Source organism: Monodon monoceros, unplaced genomic scaffold, assembly GCF_005190385.1.
Source record: "Monodon monoceros isolate NGI ecotype Baffin Bay Population unplaced genomic scaffold, NGI_Narwhal_1 Super_Scaffold_9, whole genome shotgun sequence".
Classification (NCBI taxonomy): Eukaryota; Metazoa; Chordata; class Mammalia; order Artiodactyla; family Monodontidae; genus Monodon; species Monodon monoceros.
This window is the reverse complement of record NW_021703786.1, coordinates 51,009,365-51,024,536: the sequence shown is the minus strand read 5'-3', so window position 1 is coordinate 51,024,536 and position 15,172 is coordinate 51,009,365. Positions and strand designations below refer to the sequence as shown.

At 49.6% G+C, this 15,172-nt stretch overlaps 1 protein-coding gene across 1 annotated transcript in view; it reads left to right on the top strand.

Annotated features, from left to right (window-relative positions):
• RPH3AL (rabphilin 3A like (without C2 domains)) overlaps positions 1-15,172 on the top strand; it is a 177,972-nt gene that overhangs the window by 146,574 nt on the left and 16,226 nt on the right. Inside the window, 1 exon segment of the mRNA XM_029211702.1 lies at positions 6,433-6,607. Within this exon segment, the coding sequence (XP_029067535.1) occupies positions 6,433-6,607 (175 nt within the window).

The window sequence follows — 15,172 nt, the reverse complement described above, 5'->3', positions numbered from 1 at the left end:
AGCCAGCACTGTGTGTGTGTTTGTGTGTGTGTGTTCAGGTAATGGGGTAGGGAGACCTATGCTGTCTCCCTGCCAGGGTGGGTGGACCCTTTAAGAGACGTTCAGTAACAGGCCATTTCCCACGGCTTTTCAAGACTGGAGCTTGTTAAGCAAACAGAACGTGGTCCCCCTGAAGGCAGAGTCCCACGCTCTGTCCCCGGGGACAGTTCCTTTGTTTTGCCAACTTGGTTTGTTCATTCAATCACTCAGTCAGCAACATTCCTGCCACGTACAGCCTCCTAGCTGGGTCCTGGGAATACAGGGATGGCTCCGGCACAGCCCTGCCCTATAAGAGCTCACAGCTTCTTAGCTGGGTGAGGATCTGGGGCAGCAGAGCCACGGGGCAGCAGAGCTGCTCTGATTATGCATAAAGTGGCACTGAAGGCTTCCTAGGGGAAGTGTCCCTGCCTCATGGAGCCAAGGGTGAAGGGCACTCCAGGTGCAAGGAACAGCATGTGCGAAGGCCAGACTGTCCCCCCACTCCCACCCCTGGGTGAGGAGCGGAGAGCGTGGTCGCCTCCCCTGAGTTGACGCAGGTGTACTCCTGAATCGCGTGGGAGGTGGGGAGAGGCGGTAACACACGGAAGGCAGAGTGGGGAGCAGGGGCAGAGGTCTTAGGCCGCCCCTCCCACATCCTCCCTGGAGGCCAGTGCCCTAGACCTGCCCTTCTGTCCAGCAGGCTCTGCCAATTACCACCTTCTCCAGCCACAGCCGTTCCGGAAATGCGATTGTTATCATGGTAATTAAAATTCCCTGGGAACAGCTTGGCTAATAGCCATCAGTATCCGCTGTCAGGTTGGCAGCGAGGTGAAATTGGAATGAAAACCTCGAGGCAGAGGAGCACGAGCGCGCGAGGCGGTGCGAGGGGAGGCTTTAAGGCTGAAGCCACCCCACACCCTGGCCTCCCGCAAGTGTCATGGGGGCTGTGTGGTTTTTTCTTATTAAATGGCATTTTCAAGGTTAGCTGCTTTGCTGGCCTTATCACAGTGAACCACTCGTGGGGAGCAGAGCGTGGCTTTGCAGAATCACACGGCTTCTCCAAAAAGCAAAGGTTTTCCCCATCTGCGGCCCTAGACAGGATGGTTGGGGGTTAATTTCCACGGAGGGCTTTTCCCACCGCTGTTCTTGGGGACGGAGTCAAGCGTTGATGCCAGGCTGTGGGTGATAGGCTTGGATGCCCACAGCAGAAATCACATGATTAAAAGCTACTGCATTTTACAGGGTGGTGGCGGGCAGCAAGGCGGGAGAAGGTCTGAGGACATGCGGGGACTGGTGTGGGGGGAGGGGAGATGGCTGCTCAGAACTGGGAGTCCCTCACCCCTCACCTCACCAGTTTGACTCTCCCATGTGGAAGGCATTTTCCAAAACACCCGACAGTGTCTTGAATGCACCTCTACACGGTGTGCCCCCCATACCTAGTGATGCACCTGTGTGCTCTCGTCCCTCTGCCTTGGGGACTCAGAAAATGCTGCTCCTCCAGCTGGTCCGGGATCACCAGCCAGTCTGGTCTGGCCTCTGCCCATCACAGCAGTATCCGGCCTTCCGCCCGGACTGCAGCGCCAGCGTGAGAGAAACGGACAGACCAAGGCCCCGGTACAATGAACTCACCTGCCTTCTAGACCCCAGGGAGGCGCTGCACGCCTGGCAGACCCGTGGGGACATGGCCCCTGCTGCGCATAAATATCGGAGTGAATTGTATGAAACTGACAGGGGTTTTTATAGGTCAAAAATGGTTGAACACACACACACACACACACACACACACACACAAAAGGTTGAATATCAGTAGTTTCATGCAATTCAACCTAATACTTTGGGTCTTGTGCTCTTTATCCCGTTTTCCAAAAGCACTTGACTGATCAGTGTTTTTTAAGTGGGTGGTAGGGATGGAGGTGGATTGTTGCAACAGGAAATGAAGCTGATGGCATGGGGCCCGCTGGCTGTGATATGCCAGGGTGGGCAGGGGCAGCTGGGGCTGTGGGTCTCACTGGTGCTCGAGGAAAGACTGGGAGCACCTGGCTGCCTTGTGCCCTGAAGTTCAAGGTCAGGGATGTGCACCTTGGCACGCCCTGCTAGGCACTCCCTCTTTATCCCCCTTTTAATCTGAAGTGGTAAATCCACTTGATTAATTACAAGAACTTGGGTGAAACCCTCCGGCCACTTCCCCAGGAAGGCGACAGACTATATGGATTGGGTCACGCTCCAGCAAACAACCCACGGCTGCCAATTCAGTCATTCAGCCGGTGTTTACGGAGCACCTACTATGTGTCAGGCGTGGGCTAGGAGCTTAAAGATCCAGTGTTGAGCAGAGACGCCCTGGGCCTCCCTCCCGGCTGGCAGACTCTGGTGGGAGAGACAGACAAAAATAAAGGAGCAGCCAAAAGGTGGAAGCAACCCAGTGTCCATCAACGGATGAGTGGATAAAGAAAATGTGGTGTATACATAAAACGGAATATTATTCAGCCTCAAAAAAGGAAGAAAGATCTGACACATGTTGATAAACCTTAAGGACATTATGCTCAGTGAAATAACGAATACTGTATGTACGTCAAAAAGGCAAGTACTCTATGATTCCACTTAATTCGTAGATAGAAAGTAGAACAGTGGTCACCAGGGTTTGGGGGAGACGGGCCTGGGGACTTGTTTAATGGGTAAAGTGTCAGTTTTACAAGATTAAAAGAGTTCTGGAAATGGGCTACCCAACAATGTGAATGTACTTAACATACTGAACTGTACACTTAGAAATGGTTATGATGGTAAATTTTATAGTGTGTGTATTTTAACACAATTGAGCATGTAATGTGGGGTCCCTGCCCTGAAGTCACTTAGCGCCCCGCTGGGGATCTGACTTTCCTTCCTGAGGGCAGTCTGACGATATACGTCATCACCTATGTACACTGTACGTCATCACCTATGTACACTGTACGTCATCACCTATGTACACTGTACGTCATCATCTATGTACACATATCCCTTGACCCGGCGCTGTCACTCCTGGGAATATTTCCTGAGGCAGTAACCAACAGCCGTCTGATAATGGGTGTGCCACAATGATGTTTGCAGCACTGTTCAGAAGCGTGAAAAATTGGAAACAATTTAAACTCCCATCAGTGGCGGGTTGATTTAATGAAGTTTAATAAATCCAAACTATAGAACCATAGTTTCATGTGGAGACCGTGACTTACGAACACAGTACAACTGCCGTGATATGTAGTTAAGTATCATGTAATAGCATCTACATGACCCTATTCTTCCAAAAAGGAAGGAAGGAAAGGAGGGAGGGAGGGAGGGAGGAAAACTGAATTGTATATATGCCCAGGGAAGGGTGTAAGAAAATTCACAACACAGTGTTAAGCAGGGCTCTATCTGTGTGACCTTCCTCATTTTGCTTTTTTGTTATTGTCCTAATTTTGCACGATGTGTATGTATTTCTCGGGGAAAAAAGGCAAAGCAACACCCATGGTGGGGGTCAGAGAGGCAGTGCAGTGCGGGTCCTAAGCCCACCCAGACCCCACCATGCCCAGATGGCTTTCGAGGGCTTGCTTCACTTGGTCTCCCCGAGACCCAGACATGTTGGGGGCAGGAGGCTGGCACGCCCAGGGCAGGGCAGGCAAAACCAGCACCGATGGATGCCCAGGCCTTCGCTTAGCAGAGGGAGGCCAAGTGAGCCCCTCACCAGCCCCCCATGGCCCTGGGCTTGGACACCTGGTCTCAGGAGCCACACAGCAGCTCTACAAGGACAGGGTAGCCTTGGTGGCGGCTGTTTGTGTTTATTTCCTCTCCCTATATGGCACCTCCCTGCCCTCTAGGCATCTAGACACTTAGCATCCATGATGGTGATGTCTGACCCGCTGAGGATTTACCCCCTGCTCAACCACAATTTAGCAAGCCCCTACTTCACATCTGTAGACTGTTGGGATGAGACTCTGGGAACCTTCAGTGTGGAGTAGAGGCCAATAGAATGGTAGGCTGGCCTTGGGCAAGTTGCTTAACTTGTCCGAGCCTCAGTTTTCCCATCTGGAAAGTGGGAATAATAATAGAGTTTCCTCAAGGAACCGTTATCACCAGATGCCTTTGGGAATGGGAAAGGAGACTTTTTAATTTCATACTTTGTGAATTTTAGATCATGTGCATGTATTACTGATTCGAAGAAATATCTACATATCGTAGGAGGGCTGCAAGAGGATCAGAAAGGGTTTTCCAAGGCGGCTCCAAGAAGCATTCATCTCTACATTATTCAAGAGCCACACACAAAAGCAGGCCCTTCTGCACAGGGAAGCTGGGAGGGAGGGCTGAGTGACTCGTGCCCAGGACAGTGTTTGGACTCAGTGGTCCTGTGCCTGGCACTCTGGAGCATAAGGAGGTGACTGCCGTTCTACTTGGAGAAATAGATACACCTCACTCCACGAGGGAACAGTAAGTGCTACAGTTAAGGTTCTGCAGACCCATTACTAGGGTTGAGTTCCTCTAGGAAAACTTGCTGGGTAGTTTCCAAGTGGGAAGAACCATCTGTCCTTTTGCTGTGTTGGAGAGCCCTGTGCACATTGGTATATTAAAGGCTCTGAGAAGTCCTGCAGTAACAGAGCTTGGTTTAACTTGGTGCTTCTTAATGGACATGATGGAGAGCTCTCCTCTTTTCTTTTCTTTCTTTCTTTTTTTTTTTTTTGGCTTGGTCCCTGCTAACATCCCACAGATCCAGTTGGTGTAGAGGAGTTGGGGAGTGGGAAACACTGTCCTCTAGAGAATCAGGGCAGACTCTGGCCTTTTGATTTGATTTGATTTGGGTTCTTTAACGTCTTTATTGGAGTATAATTGCTTTACAATGGTGTGTCAGTTTCTGCTTTATAACAAAGTGAATCAGCTATACATATACATATATCCCCATATCTCCTCCCTCTTTCCTCTCCCTCCCACCCTCCCTATCCCACCCCTCTGGGTGGTCACAAAGCACCGAGCTGATCTCCCTGTGCTATGCAGCTGCTTCCCACTAGCTATCTATTTTACATTTGGTAGTATACATAAGTCCATGCCACTCTCTCACTTCGTCCCAGCTTACCCTTCCCCCTGCCCGTGTCCTCAAGTCCATTCTCTACGTCTGTGTCTTTATTCCTGTCCTGCCCCTAGGTTCTTCTTCAGACCTTTTTTTTTAGATTCCATATATATGTGTTAGCATACGGTATTTATTTTTCTCTTTCTGACTTACTTCACTCTGTATGACAGACTCTAGGTCCATCCGCCTCACTACAAATGACTCAGTTTCGTTTCTTTTTATGGCTGAGTAATATTCCATTGTATATATGTGTCACATCTTCTTTATCCATTCATCTGTCGATGGACACTTAGGTTGCTTCCGTGTCCTGGCTATTGTAAATAGAGCTGCAATGAACATTGTGGTACATGACTCTTTTTGAATTGTGGTTTTCTCAGGGTATATGCCCAGTAGTGGGGTTGCTGGGTCATATGGTAGTTCTATTTTTAGTTTTTTAAGGAAAGTCCATACTGTTCTCCACAGTGGCTGTACCAATTCACATTCCCACCAGCAGTGCAAGAGGGTTCCCTTTTCTCCATCCTCTCCAGCATTTTTTGTTTGTAGATTTTTTGATGATTGGCCTTTTGATTTTAAATTGTCCCTTTTGAGTAGGAGACTTGGTCCCCTGGTTGTAAAGCTGTGCACGTTTGTCAGATGACAGGAGGAGGGCGACAGTGACGCTAGTGGGCACCAAGTCTGCCGAGCGGCTGCTCTGCGCCTGGCACCAGTCTATGGGAATTTACATTCACTTGCAAGCCTGACCCTCATGGCCGTCCTGGGAGCTGGCACTGTTCCCGCCTTCCACCTACCGATGATAAAACTGAGGGTCACGAAGGTTGATGCGTCCAGATCTCCCGGCTGCGGGATGACAGATCCAGGATTCAAACCCACACATCTGCTCTGAGCCGCCAAGGCTTCCTCTTCTCAGAAAAGGTCACCTCCTTCCTTCACACGCTCCCACTCTTCTTATAAATACCCTGAACACATTTCCTTCATCAGGAAAGAGATTACAGAGCACTTGGCGTTTTCTGAAGCAGGCGTTAAGGGTTCAGGAACCTTATTGCACTCGCTGCTCTGAATTCTAATCTGTGGCTCTCTCTAAACTCTGGGGTCCCGTCTGTGCCCCCCACAGAGATAATCACATCCCGAGAAGCTCTCCAGGACCATGGTCAGTGCCAGGCCGTGGCCAGCCCAGCTCTTCCCCTGACCTCTCGTCGCTCTGCCCAGAGTCTCGAGGGGAAGGGGCAGCCCAGAGGAATGCAGTGGCCTCTTGAGCGCCTTCTGGGAGGCGGGGCTGGCTGGGAGCAGGGTACAGGGAGGACTGCTCTGCGTCCTGTGCTCTGAGCAGATGTCTCCCCCTCCAGGTCTGGAAGAGGTCGGGGGCCTGGTTCTACAGAGGGATCCCCAAGTACATCCTGCCCCTGAAGACCCCCGGCCAGGCCGATCACCCCCACTTCCGACCATTGCCCACGGAGCCAGCAGAGCAAGAGCCCAGAAGCACTGAGAGCAGCCGCATCTACACGTGGGCCCGAGAGAGAGGTAAGTCCCCACTGCGCCCTCTCCGGGATGGCAACCCACATCTGAGCCATCAGCCAACCAAGCAGTGCCACATGCACCAGGCCGGGGCCCGCCTCCCGTCCACGTGGCTCACACTGGTCCTTGGCCCTCTCTGTGCCCTTGGCTCCCCGCCTGCACCACGTGGGTGGCTGGTCCTCAGCAGGGTGCTTGCTTGCATCAGGAGGGTCCCCTGGGGGTCGTTTCACCAGTAAGCACTAATTTGGGGGCAGCAATGCCATGGACAGCACTATGGATCTGTGCAGAAGTGTGATGTCAGTTGAGGTTTTTTGCAAAGTATGAAAATGCATCTTTCTAAGGCAGGTCCGTACCACCTCTTTTCAGTGCTTGTCTATGTCTCAGGAAGGGGGACTCCTGGCTTCACTGGTCTTAACAAGCAAAGAGATGGTGTGCCCAGGGCCCCTTGGTGTTTGTGGTGACTGCACTGATGTGGGTGTGTCCTAAGTGGCCACCATCAGAAGGGGAACGCGCCCCATGGGTCATGATAACAGTGCTTGGGGTGGTGGACGGCTCTCCACTGCTTGCGTGATGCTTTAGTGCTTGTGATTTTATTTTCAAAGTTCCTGGTCTCACAACAGACTCTGGAGGTGGACAGAACAGGTATTTTGTAGCCCCATTTTATAGATGAGTAGCCTGAGGCCCAGAGAAGAGGAGGGATTTTCTCAGTTCGGTGTGGCAGAGCTGGAACCAAAAGGTGGGGTCCTGCCCTTGGGGCTTTGACTCCTTCTGCCCTGAAATGTCGGAGTTTCAGCCCAAGACTCAGGGTCTGAGGGTCCTACATGAGACATGGCAGCCAGAGGGATGAGGGCTTATCCTGTTACTGGGGACGATGGACCCAAGAGAGTAGACATGGCAGCTGCTTCTGAGGGGCTCTCGAACATCTCCATGTTTGGATTATGACCTGGCATTTATCTTCATGTCACTTGGACTTCGGTTTTCTTGTTACAAAAGTAAGGCATGTTTATTAATACAGTTTTGAAAGTTGTCAAATGATATAATTTAGAGGTAAAAGTCCCCTGTAGGTCAGCCCTTCCAGACATAACTGGCATCAACAGCTTGGTGTCTGTTCCCCAGATACTTTTTCTCGGCATCACTCGGGTTTTTGCAGCCAGCCTTCCTGCCTAATTCTCCTGGGCTCTGTTTGCCCTTCTAATTCCCATGAGTTCACCTTCCCTGCCATCACTGCCACAGAGCAGCCTCGGTGGGGACCACGGCAGGTGCAGGGGCAACCTGGGCAGTCAGGGGGCAGAGGGCGGCCGGAGGGGAGTCCCTTTTCCACCCTCAGCGCTGGGGCTTTCTCCTGCCCCAGCCCGGTCGGGGTGCATCTGTGTCCCTCAGACCGAGGGAAGAGATACGGCTGTGGAGGCTGACGCTGGGGGACACTGGCGGGTCTAGAATGTTGTTTCCCGTAGATTGAGGAGGAGAGACCTTGAGGTCTCACCCCGAGGGGCCTCAGTGCCCTGTCTGCTCCAGCACCAGTGTGGCACACATGAGCACGCATGCGTGCACACACACACACGCACACGCACACACACACGCACACACACACATCCCTAGGGAAGGGCAGGACCTTCTCTTGTCTCCTCGTCAGCCACGCAGACACACAGATGCCCTTTTAATTATGTGGGCAAGGAGGCCAGCGGCCCACACACTTGGAGTCGGCACCGTTATTAACTGACTTTGCAGTGAGGCCGGGCCAGGCAACGTGGAGGTCCCCCCGACCCCGGTGTGAACTCGGTCTCCCTCCGCAGACTGGGTTGGAAGCCCCCCAGGCCCCCAGAGCACGAGGCCGCTGGAAAGTGGCTTCCCCATGCCATCTGCAGCCCCGTCATCAGTGGTGCGGGGTGTCAGGCAGCAGGCTGGGGTCTGAGCTGCGGTCTGTGGTCCAGATCAGAGCCTGTGTGCTAAGCCTGGCCCTCGTAGCACCCCATTCAGCCCCAACTGAGCTTGGGCCAGACAGAAACAGTGTGACCAGCACTGAGGTGTGGGCTCCCCCAACCACGCTGGAAGCTGTCTGCAGGCAGGGCCGTGTCTGTCCTGAACAGGCCGATTCCTCAGCACGTAGCATGGGAGAGGCACAAGGTAGATGCTTATTAGGTGATTGAGTGGAAGAATGAAGGAATGAACTACCCACCTGCTCCGGGATGTTTGAAAGGCCTATGGAGGGATTTTCATTAGGACCTCAGGCTCCCCTGGGTCAGGGGTCTGGTGGACAGCCCAGGAGGCTGTGAAAACCACCTTGCTCTCCTGAGGCAGCTCTCCTCCCGCATCCCTGTCTCCAGGGCTAGCCCCACAGTCCCTGCTCCCATATGTGGAAGCTGATCCTGACACCAGCTCTGACCACCACCCCGTCACCGGCCCCTGCCACACTCTCTCCTCTTTCTTTCACTCTCTCTCCCTCCCTCCCTCTTGGGCAGGTACACCTGTGTCTCCCAGCTTCTCCCCCGCCATCCCAGCTCACTTCACTTGGAAGAGGAAGGGGAATCAATAGATAGAAGCCAAGAAGTTTGCAGGCCACAGAGCAATCAAGTGAAATGTATTGATGTTTTTGAGGCAGGTCCCTTTTCTTCCTCCTTTAAATTGTCTTGGTTAATTTTTAATTACATGAGCGTACCTGATAAATTTTTAACAAGTTAAACAATTCAAAAGTCTATGAAGAATTAAAATCTCTCCTGCCATCATCTCCGAACCCCTTTCTCCCTATTCCTACCAACATATACTTGATACAGGGTTATGTTTTCTTTTGTTTTTATTTTAACAACAAAAATAGCCTCTTACCCATAACTCTGCGTGTTGCTTTTTTCACTTAACAGAATATCATGGGCATCCCTCCAGGTCAACAGATACAAAAATTTTACTTTATTCTTTTTAATGGCTGAGTAAAATCCCATCATATCATATATTGTGATTTAATTATTCACCTATTGATGGACATTGAAATGATTTCTGGCTTTTTGCCACTGCAGGCAGTACCGAAACATCCTTATATGTATATGATGCTTCTATTTCTGTAGGGCAGGTTTCCAAAAACGGGTTGTGTGTTTTAAATGTCAATAGACATTACCAAGCTATATTCTGAAAATGTTACAGTTTTTTTTTGTTTTTGTTTTTGTTTTTGTTTTTGTTGGCGGTACACGGGCCTCTCAGTGTTGTGGCCTCTCCCGTTGCGGAGCACAGGCTCCAGACGCGCAGGCTCAGCGGCCATGGCTCACGGGCCCAGCCACTCCGCGGCATGTGGGATCTTCCCAGACCGGGGCACGAACCCGTGTCCCCTGCATCGGCAGGCGGACTCTCAACCACTGTGCCACCAGGGAAGCCCTGTTATAGTTTTTTATACTCACCTATACCTGCATCCTTGCCTGCCATGAATATTTTTGGTGTTTATCATTTTGGCCAGTAGGCTAGAAGAAAAATGATATTTCATTTTTCTAATTTGTACATTTGAACGTGTCTTCATGTCTTATTATTTATTGATTATTTAAGCTTCCTCTTTTAAAACTTGCCTGTTTAAACTCATTGCTCATTTTTTATTATGTTGTTTATTTTCTCTTACTGATTTGTAGATGCTCCTTAGGGGTATTAAATGGGTTGCAAACCTTTTTCTCCTTGACTTTATATTTTGTTTGACTTTAGTGTTTACTTATAGTATTTTGCCAGTTAAAAACAATTTCTTTTCATTTTTGTGAAGTCAAGTATGTCTTTCTTTTGCTTTGTGGCTCATAGGTTTCCTATCTTGCTTTGAAATGTCTTCTTCTACAAGGTTAAAAAAAATCTGTTAAATAAAAAGTTTAAGTAGTATGAGAATAAAAGGAAATACTTAAATATGATAAAATTACCCAAAAAGCAGAAATGTAACACCAAATATCATATTAACTGATAAAGCACTGAAGCTGTGTTCTATCAAAAGACAAGTCAAGAATACCTCCATCACCATCATTCAACAGTATACTGTAGTATTTAACTAATGTAACAAGGCAAGAAAATAAAATAATCTGTCACCATTGGAAAAGAAAAAATTCTCTTATTTGCAGGTGATGTAATTGTATACCAAGAAAACCCAAGAGGGTCTATTAAAACAACCCACCAGGATTAATAAGAGAATTTGGGAAGTGACAGGACACAGAGTAAATCAATAGTTTACACCAAAAAATCAACAGTTTTACTCTATACTGACTAATTAGAACTGGAAAAATCCATTCATAATTGCAACAAAAATTGTAAAATGCCCAGAAACAAATTTTAAAAAAGAATTATAGGTCAAACATGGAGAAAATTATAGAATCTTATCAAAGGACACACAGCGGAATATTACTCAGCCATAAAAAAGAATGAAATAATGCCATTTGCAGCAACATGGGTGGACCTAGAGGTTATCATACTGAGTGAAGTGAGTCAGACAGAGATAAGTATCGTATGACGTCACTTATATGTGGAATCTTAAAAAATGATACAAATGAACTTATTTACAAAACAGAAATAGACTCACAGACATAGAAAACAAACTTATAGTTGCCAAAGGGGAAAAGGAGGGGAGGGATAAACTGGGGACTTGGGTTTAACAAATACACACTACTGTATGTAAACTAGATAAACAAGGACCTACTGTATAGCATAGGGAACTATATTCGCTATCTTGTAATAACCTATAATGGAAAAGAAACTGAAAAAGAGTGTGTGTGTGTGTGTGTGTGTATATAACTGAATCACTTTGCTGTACACCTAAAACATTGTAAATCGACTGTACTTCAATTTTTTTTAAAGTTACTATAGTCAAGAGAAACAGTGTAGTATTGTCACCAGAATAAATAGAATATTGATATAGATAAGTGGAACAGAATAGAAAAATAATGGACCTAAGGATGTATGGAAGCTAAACATAGGTAGCTTTTCAGTTCAACGGGAAAATAACTGGTTTATTTATCAACCAGGGCTAGCATAATTAGATTTCCATCCCATTCCATCTGTATCCAGAAACACATTGCAGACAGATTAAAGATCTAAATGTTAGAAATAACACAGTGAATGTATTAGAGAAAGATTAGAAGTGTTTCTTTCCTCTGTGTCAAACTCAGAGATACTCTGGTGCCTACAGGACAGGTAGGCTGACTACCCGAGTGGCTATGCTCTTCCTCCTGTGGACACTGGGTGTTGATTTTGGTCCAGGATTTGCATGCAGACCCCTTGGTGAGCCCCCTACAAGCTTACTCATAGCAGGACATTCATTCTTTCTGGGGTAGGGAAAGAATATGACCTGAGTTCCTCCTGTGACTGACCCTGGGTCTGACCTGGCTGCCTCTGGGGAAAGGGCTCCACCCTCCCAGCCAATCAATCCAACTGGACTGCGTGCTCCACGCTACTTTCCCTTGGCAGGTCCAAGTTTATGGCAGCAATAAATATAGTCAGTTTTTGTGTACTCCCAGGCCTCTTTGTTTCCTTGTAAAATATAAGGTGTAAATAGTGGAACCAGTACTGTGGGCTCTTAGGCCTTAATCTCTTTCGAGTTGGACCCACCCCTTCTGCAGGCATCTTTCCTCTCAGCTGGATTCCCACCCTCAGGCAATGTGTGGAAAGATATTTGCTGGGTGTAGGGATATTAATCTGGCATATTTGGGTAATAAGAGATTACATTTTTTTTCTCATATACTTTTTTTTTTTTTTGGCTGCGTTGGGTCTTTGTTGCTGCGCGGGGGCTTTCTCTAGTTGCAGCCAGCGGGGGCTACTCTTCGTTGCTGTGCGCAGGCTTCTCATCGCGGTGGCTTCCCTTGTTGTGTAGCACGGGCTCTAGGCACATGGGCTTCAGTAGTTGTGGCTCGTGGGCTCTAGAGCGCAGGCTCAGTAGTTGTGCCGCACGGGCTTAGTTGCTCCGCAGCGTGTGGGATCTTCTCAGACCAGGGCTCGAACCCATGTCCCCTGCATTGGCAGGCAGATTCTTAACCACTGCACCACCAGGGAAGCCCTTCTCATATACTTGAAAGCTTAGAGGAGGCAACTGCAGCTTTGGTTCAGCAGCTCAGTGAGGTCAGGACAGATGTCTTGATATTTCTTGCTCTTTCCCTCATGGTCACAAGATGATTGCTACAGTTCCAGCCACTATAAGGAAAAGAAGAAAGATTAAAGAGGAGGCTGGAAAATTAAGCTTTTCCCTTCTGCAGCCTTGCATTATAATAGAAGCAGGCTGGTACTTGCGCTGGAGGAGCCTGATGCCCTGTTGATGGAGAGCTGAATTGATGTGACTGAAGTCGTTATGTGTGGCAGTTTTTCTCAGATAGGATTTTGTGCTTCTCTGCTTCCAAGGCCGAGGACACTTAATGTGATGGTGCTTATTTTCTTCAGCCCCCAGTGCTGTGACTGGGAGACAGCACTGCCCTGGGTCTGCTCTGTGGCTGGCCTGCCCCGCCTTTCCCAGCTGTGGCTGTACACCTGTGATGGGGTTGGGGCAGCGCTGAAGCCCCAAGTCTCGGGTCCATACAGTGCTCCGGGGGTATTTTAGGATGTGTGTCCTTTTCTCAGATGGGAGCCAGAGAGTCGAGGTTCCTGGGAGACCGACTCCTGGATCTGTGAGGCTTTGCTATATTCACCTCTCTTAGGGAGCCTGGGGCCAGGCAGAGGTTGGGGGCCGGGGGCCCATCGCCATCTAAAGCTTTCGTCACTGCCCTGTGGACTGGCCGGACTGGGGAGGCCTTTCCATTCTGCCCGCCCCGCTAGACCCCAAAAAGCCCCAGCTGAACACAGGCAGGTGCCCTGAGCGCCCAGTAGCCACGAGGCAAACTCCCTTTCCCCTCCGTACTGAGGCCCGGGTACAGTCCCTCCCCAGGACCCTCCACAGGAACCCTCCCTCCTCCCACCCTCCGTCATCCCCCTGAGCAGAGCACAGGCTTCCTGGGTGTAACTGAACAGAATGACACACTGGTCACTTCAAGGTCTGTTCTGGAAAAGTACTTCGAGGTTTTGGATTTTTTCCAGCTGGGTAGTTTTAAGAAAAATCAGAGTTTCATTATCACTTTATTGGTTCACTAGGTTTTAAACAAAATTTTTTTTAAAATCCCGAACTGTGGTTCTGTTTGCAGTCCAGTGAAAGCAAGCTTCGAGGTTGTTTGGGTTAAGCAGTCCGGTTCAGCTCAGCTGCAAATGTTTTCCTGGGGCCGCCCTTCCTGAATGAACCCTCAGCCAGCCTTCCCGCCCCTACGCCACCATCTCCTGTCCCCCTGGAGAAGCCGAGTCATTGGTACTGCATTGGCCTCAGCCAGAGCTCCTTGACTCACAGCCATTATCTCATCTGATGCTCAGAACAGCCTATGGGGCAGCTAAGGACGTGAAATTGGCTCTAAGTGATGGAGGACGAGTGGGGTGTCTGCCCAAGGTCACATAGGCTGCCGCTAAGCGGGCCTGGGATGCAGGCTTCTGAATCCCAGCCCACTCTCCTCCGCTCTGAGAGTAGCTCGGAGTAAAGCTGTTACCCAAGTCGCCACACACACTGGCTTTCCCCTTTCGGACTTGGTTCAAGGGTTTCTGGTTGCCAGGCTGCTGAGGAAGTTCTCCCAGAAGCAGGGATGGAGAGGTAGGCTTTCGAGGCCTGTGGGGATGGGGGGATATGGCAGCATCCCTGCTTCTCAGGGAACTCTCGGATCAGCTCCGTTCCCCAGCCTCTGCCCGTCCAGCAGCTGGTACTCAGCTGCAAGTCTGCATGCCCTTCAGTCTCAGCCTCTGCCCCCGCCCTCAGGACCCATGTCCACACTTGGGGAGGACGCGATTGGCCCAACTCCCTCCTGCTCAGGATGCCCTTTATGCATCAAGCCTGTAACCTGTCAGACATTACAGATGGTGTGGCCCATTACACCCAATTGAGGCTGCTTTCCCCAAAAGCAGAGCTGGGACAGAGCAGGGAGAAATTTGTATCTCTTGCTCAATAGCCATTGAATCACAGAATTGGGTGTTTTGTATCCTACAGGGCAGTGAGCTCCCCGTCACTGGGAGCATTCAAGCAGAGGCTGGATATTATAGTAGGGATACTATGGCTCAGAAACTGGGGGAAGCTTACTATGGGGCTTGTTACTATGTATCCAGAGTTATGACCCCATGTTGTGACCAGGGCTGGGGGGATGGGGACACAGTCTATGGCCCAAGATTGAGAAAGCCACATGGCTTTGAACCCGAGACCTCTGTCTTGTTAGCACAGAGCTGCAGCCGACTGAGCTAATAAGCAGTTTCGCGGCAGCCGTTTTTCCATCAAACGCATGTGCTGTTTCCTGACTTCTTAAGGCGGCATGCTATTTATACCATAGATCCATTCATTCTTAATGAGCCACGGTTGTGGATTGTAAAATGTTTTATTTTCGGACAGGATTGCTCACTGCCCAGAGCCAGTTGTTGCTATGCCACCTTCCTTCTTTCTCTGTTCCTGAGAAATGAGTGTTTTGGAAGCTCCTCAGGGCGCTCAGCTGCCCTCTCCCCCACTCCCTACTCACCCCCAGTGTTTCCCCAGCAGACTCAGAACTTGCCATTTCTATCACACCAGGCTGAACGTGGTAC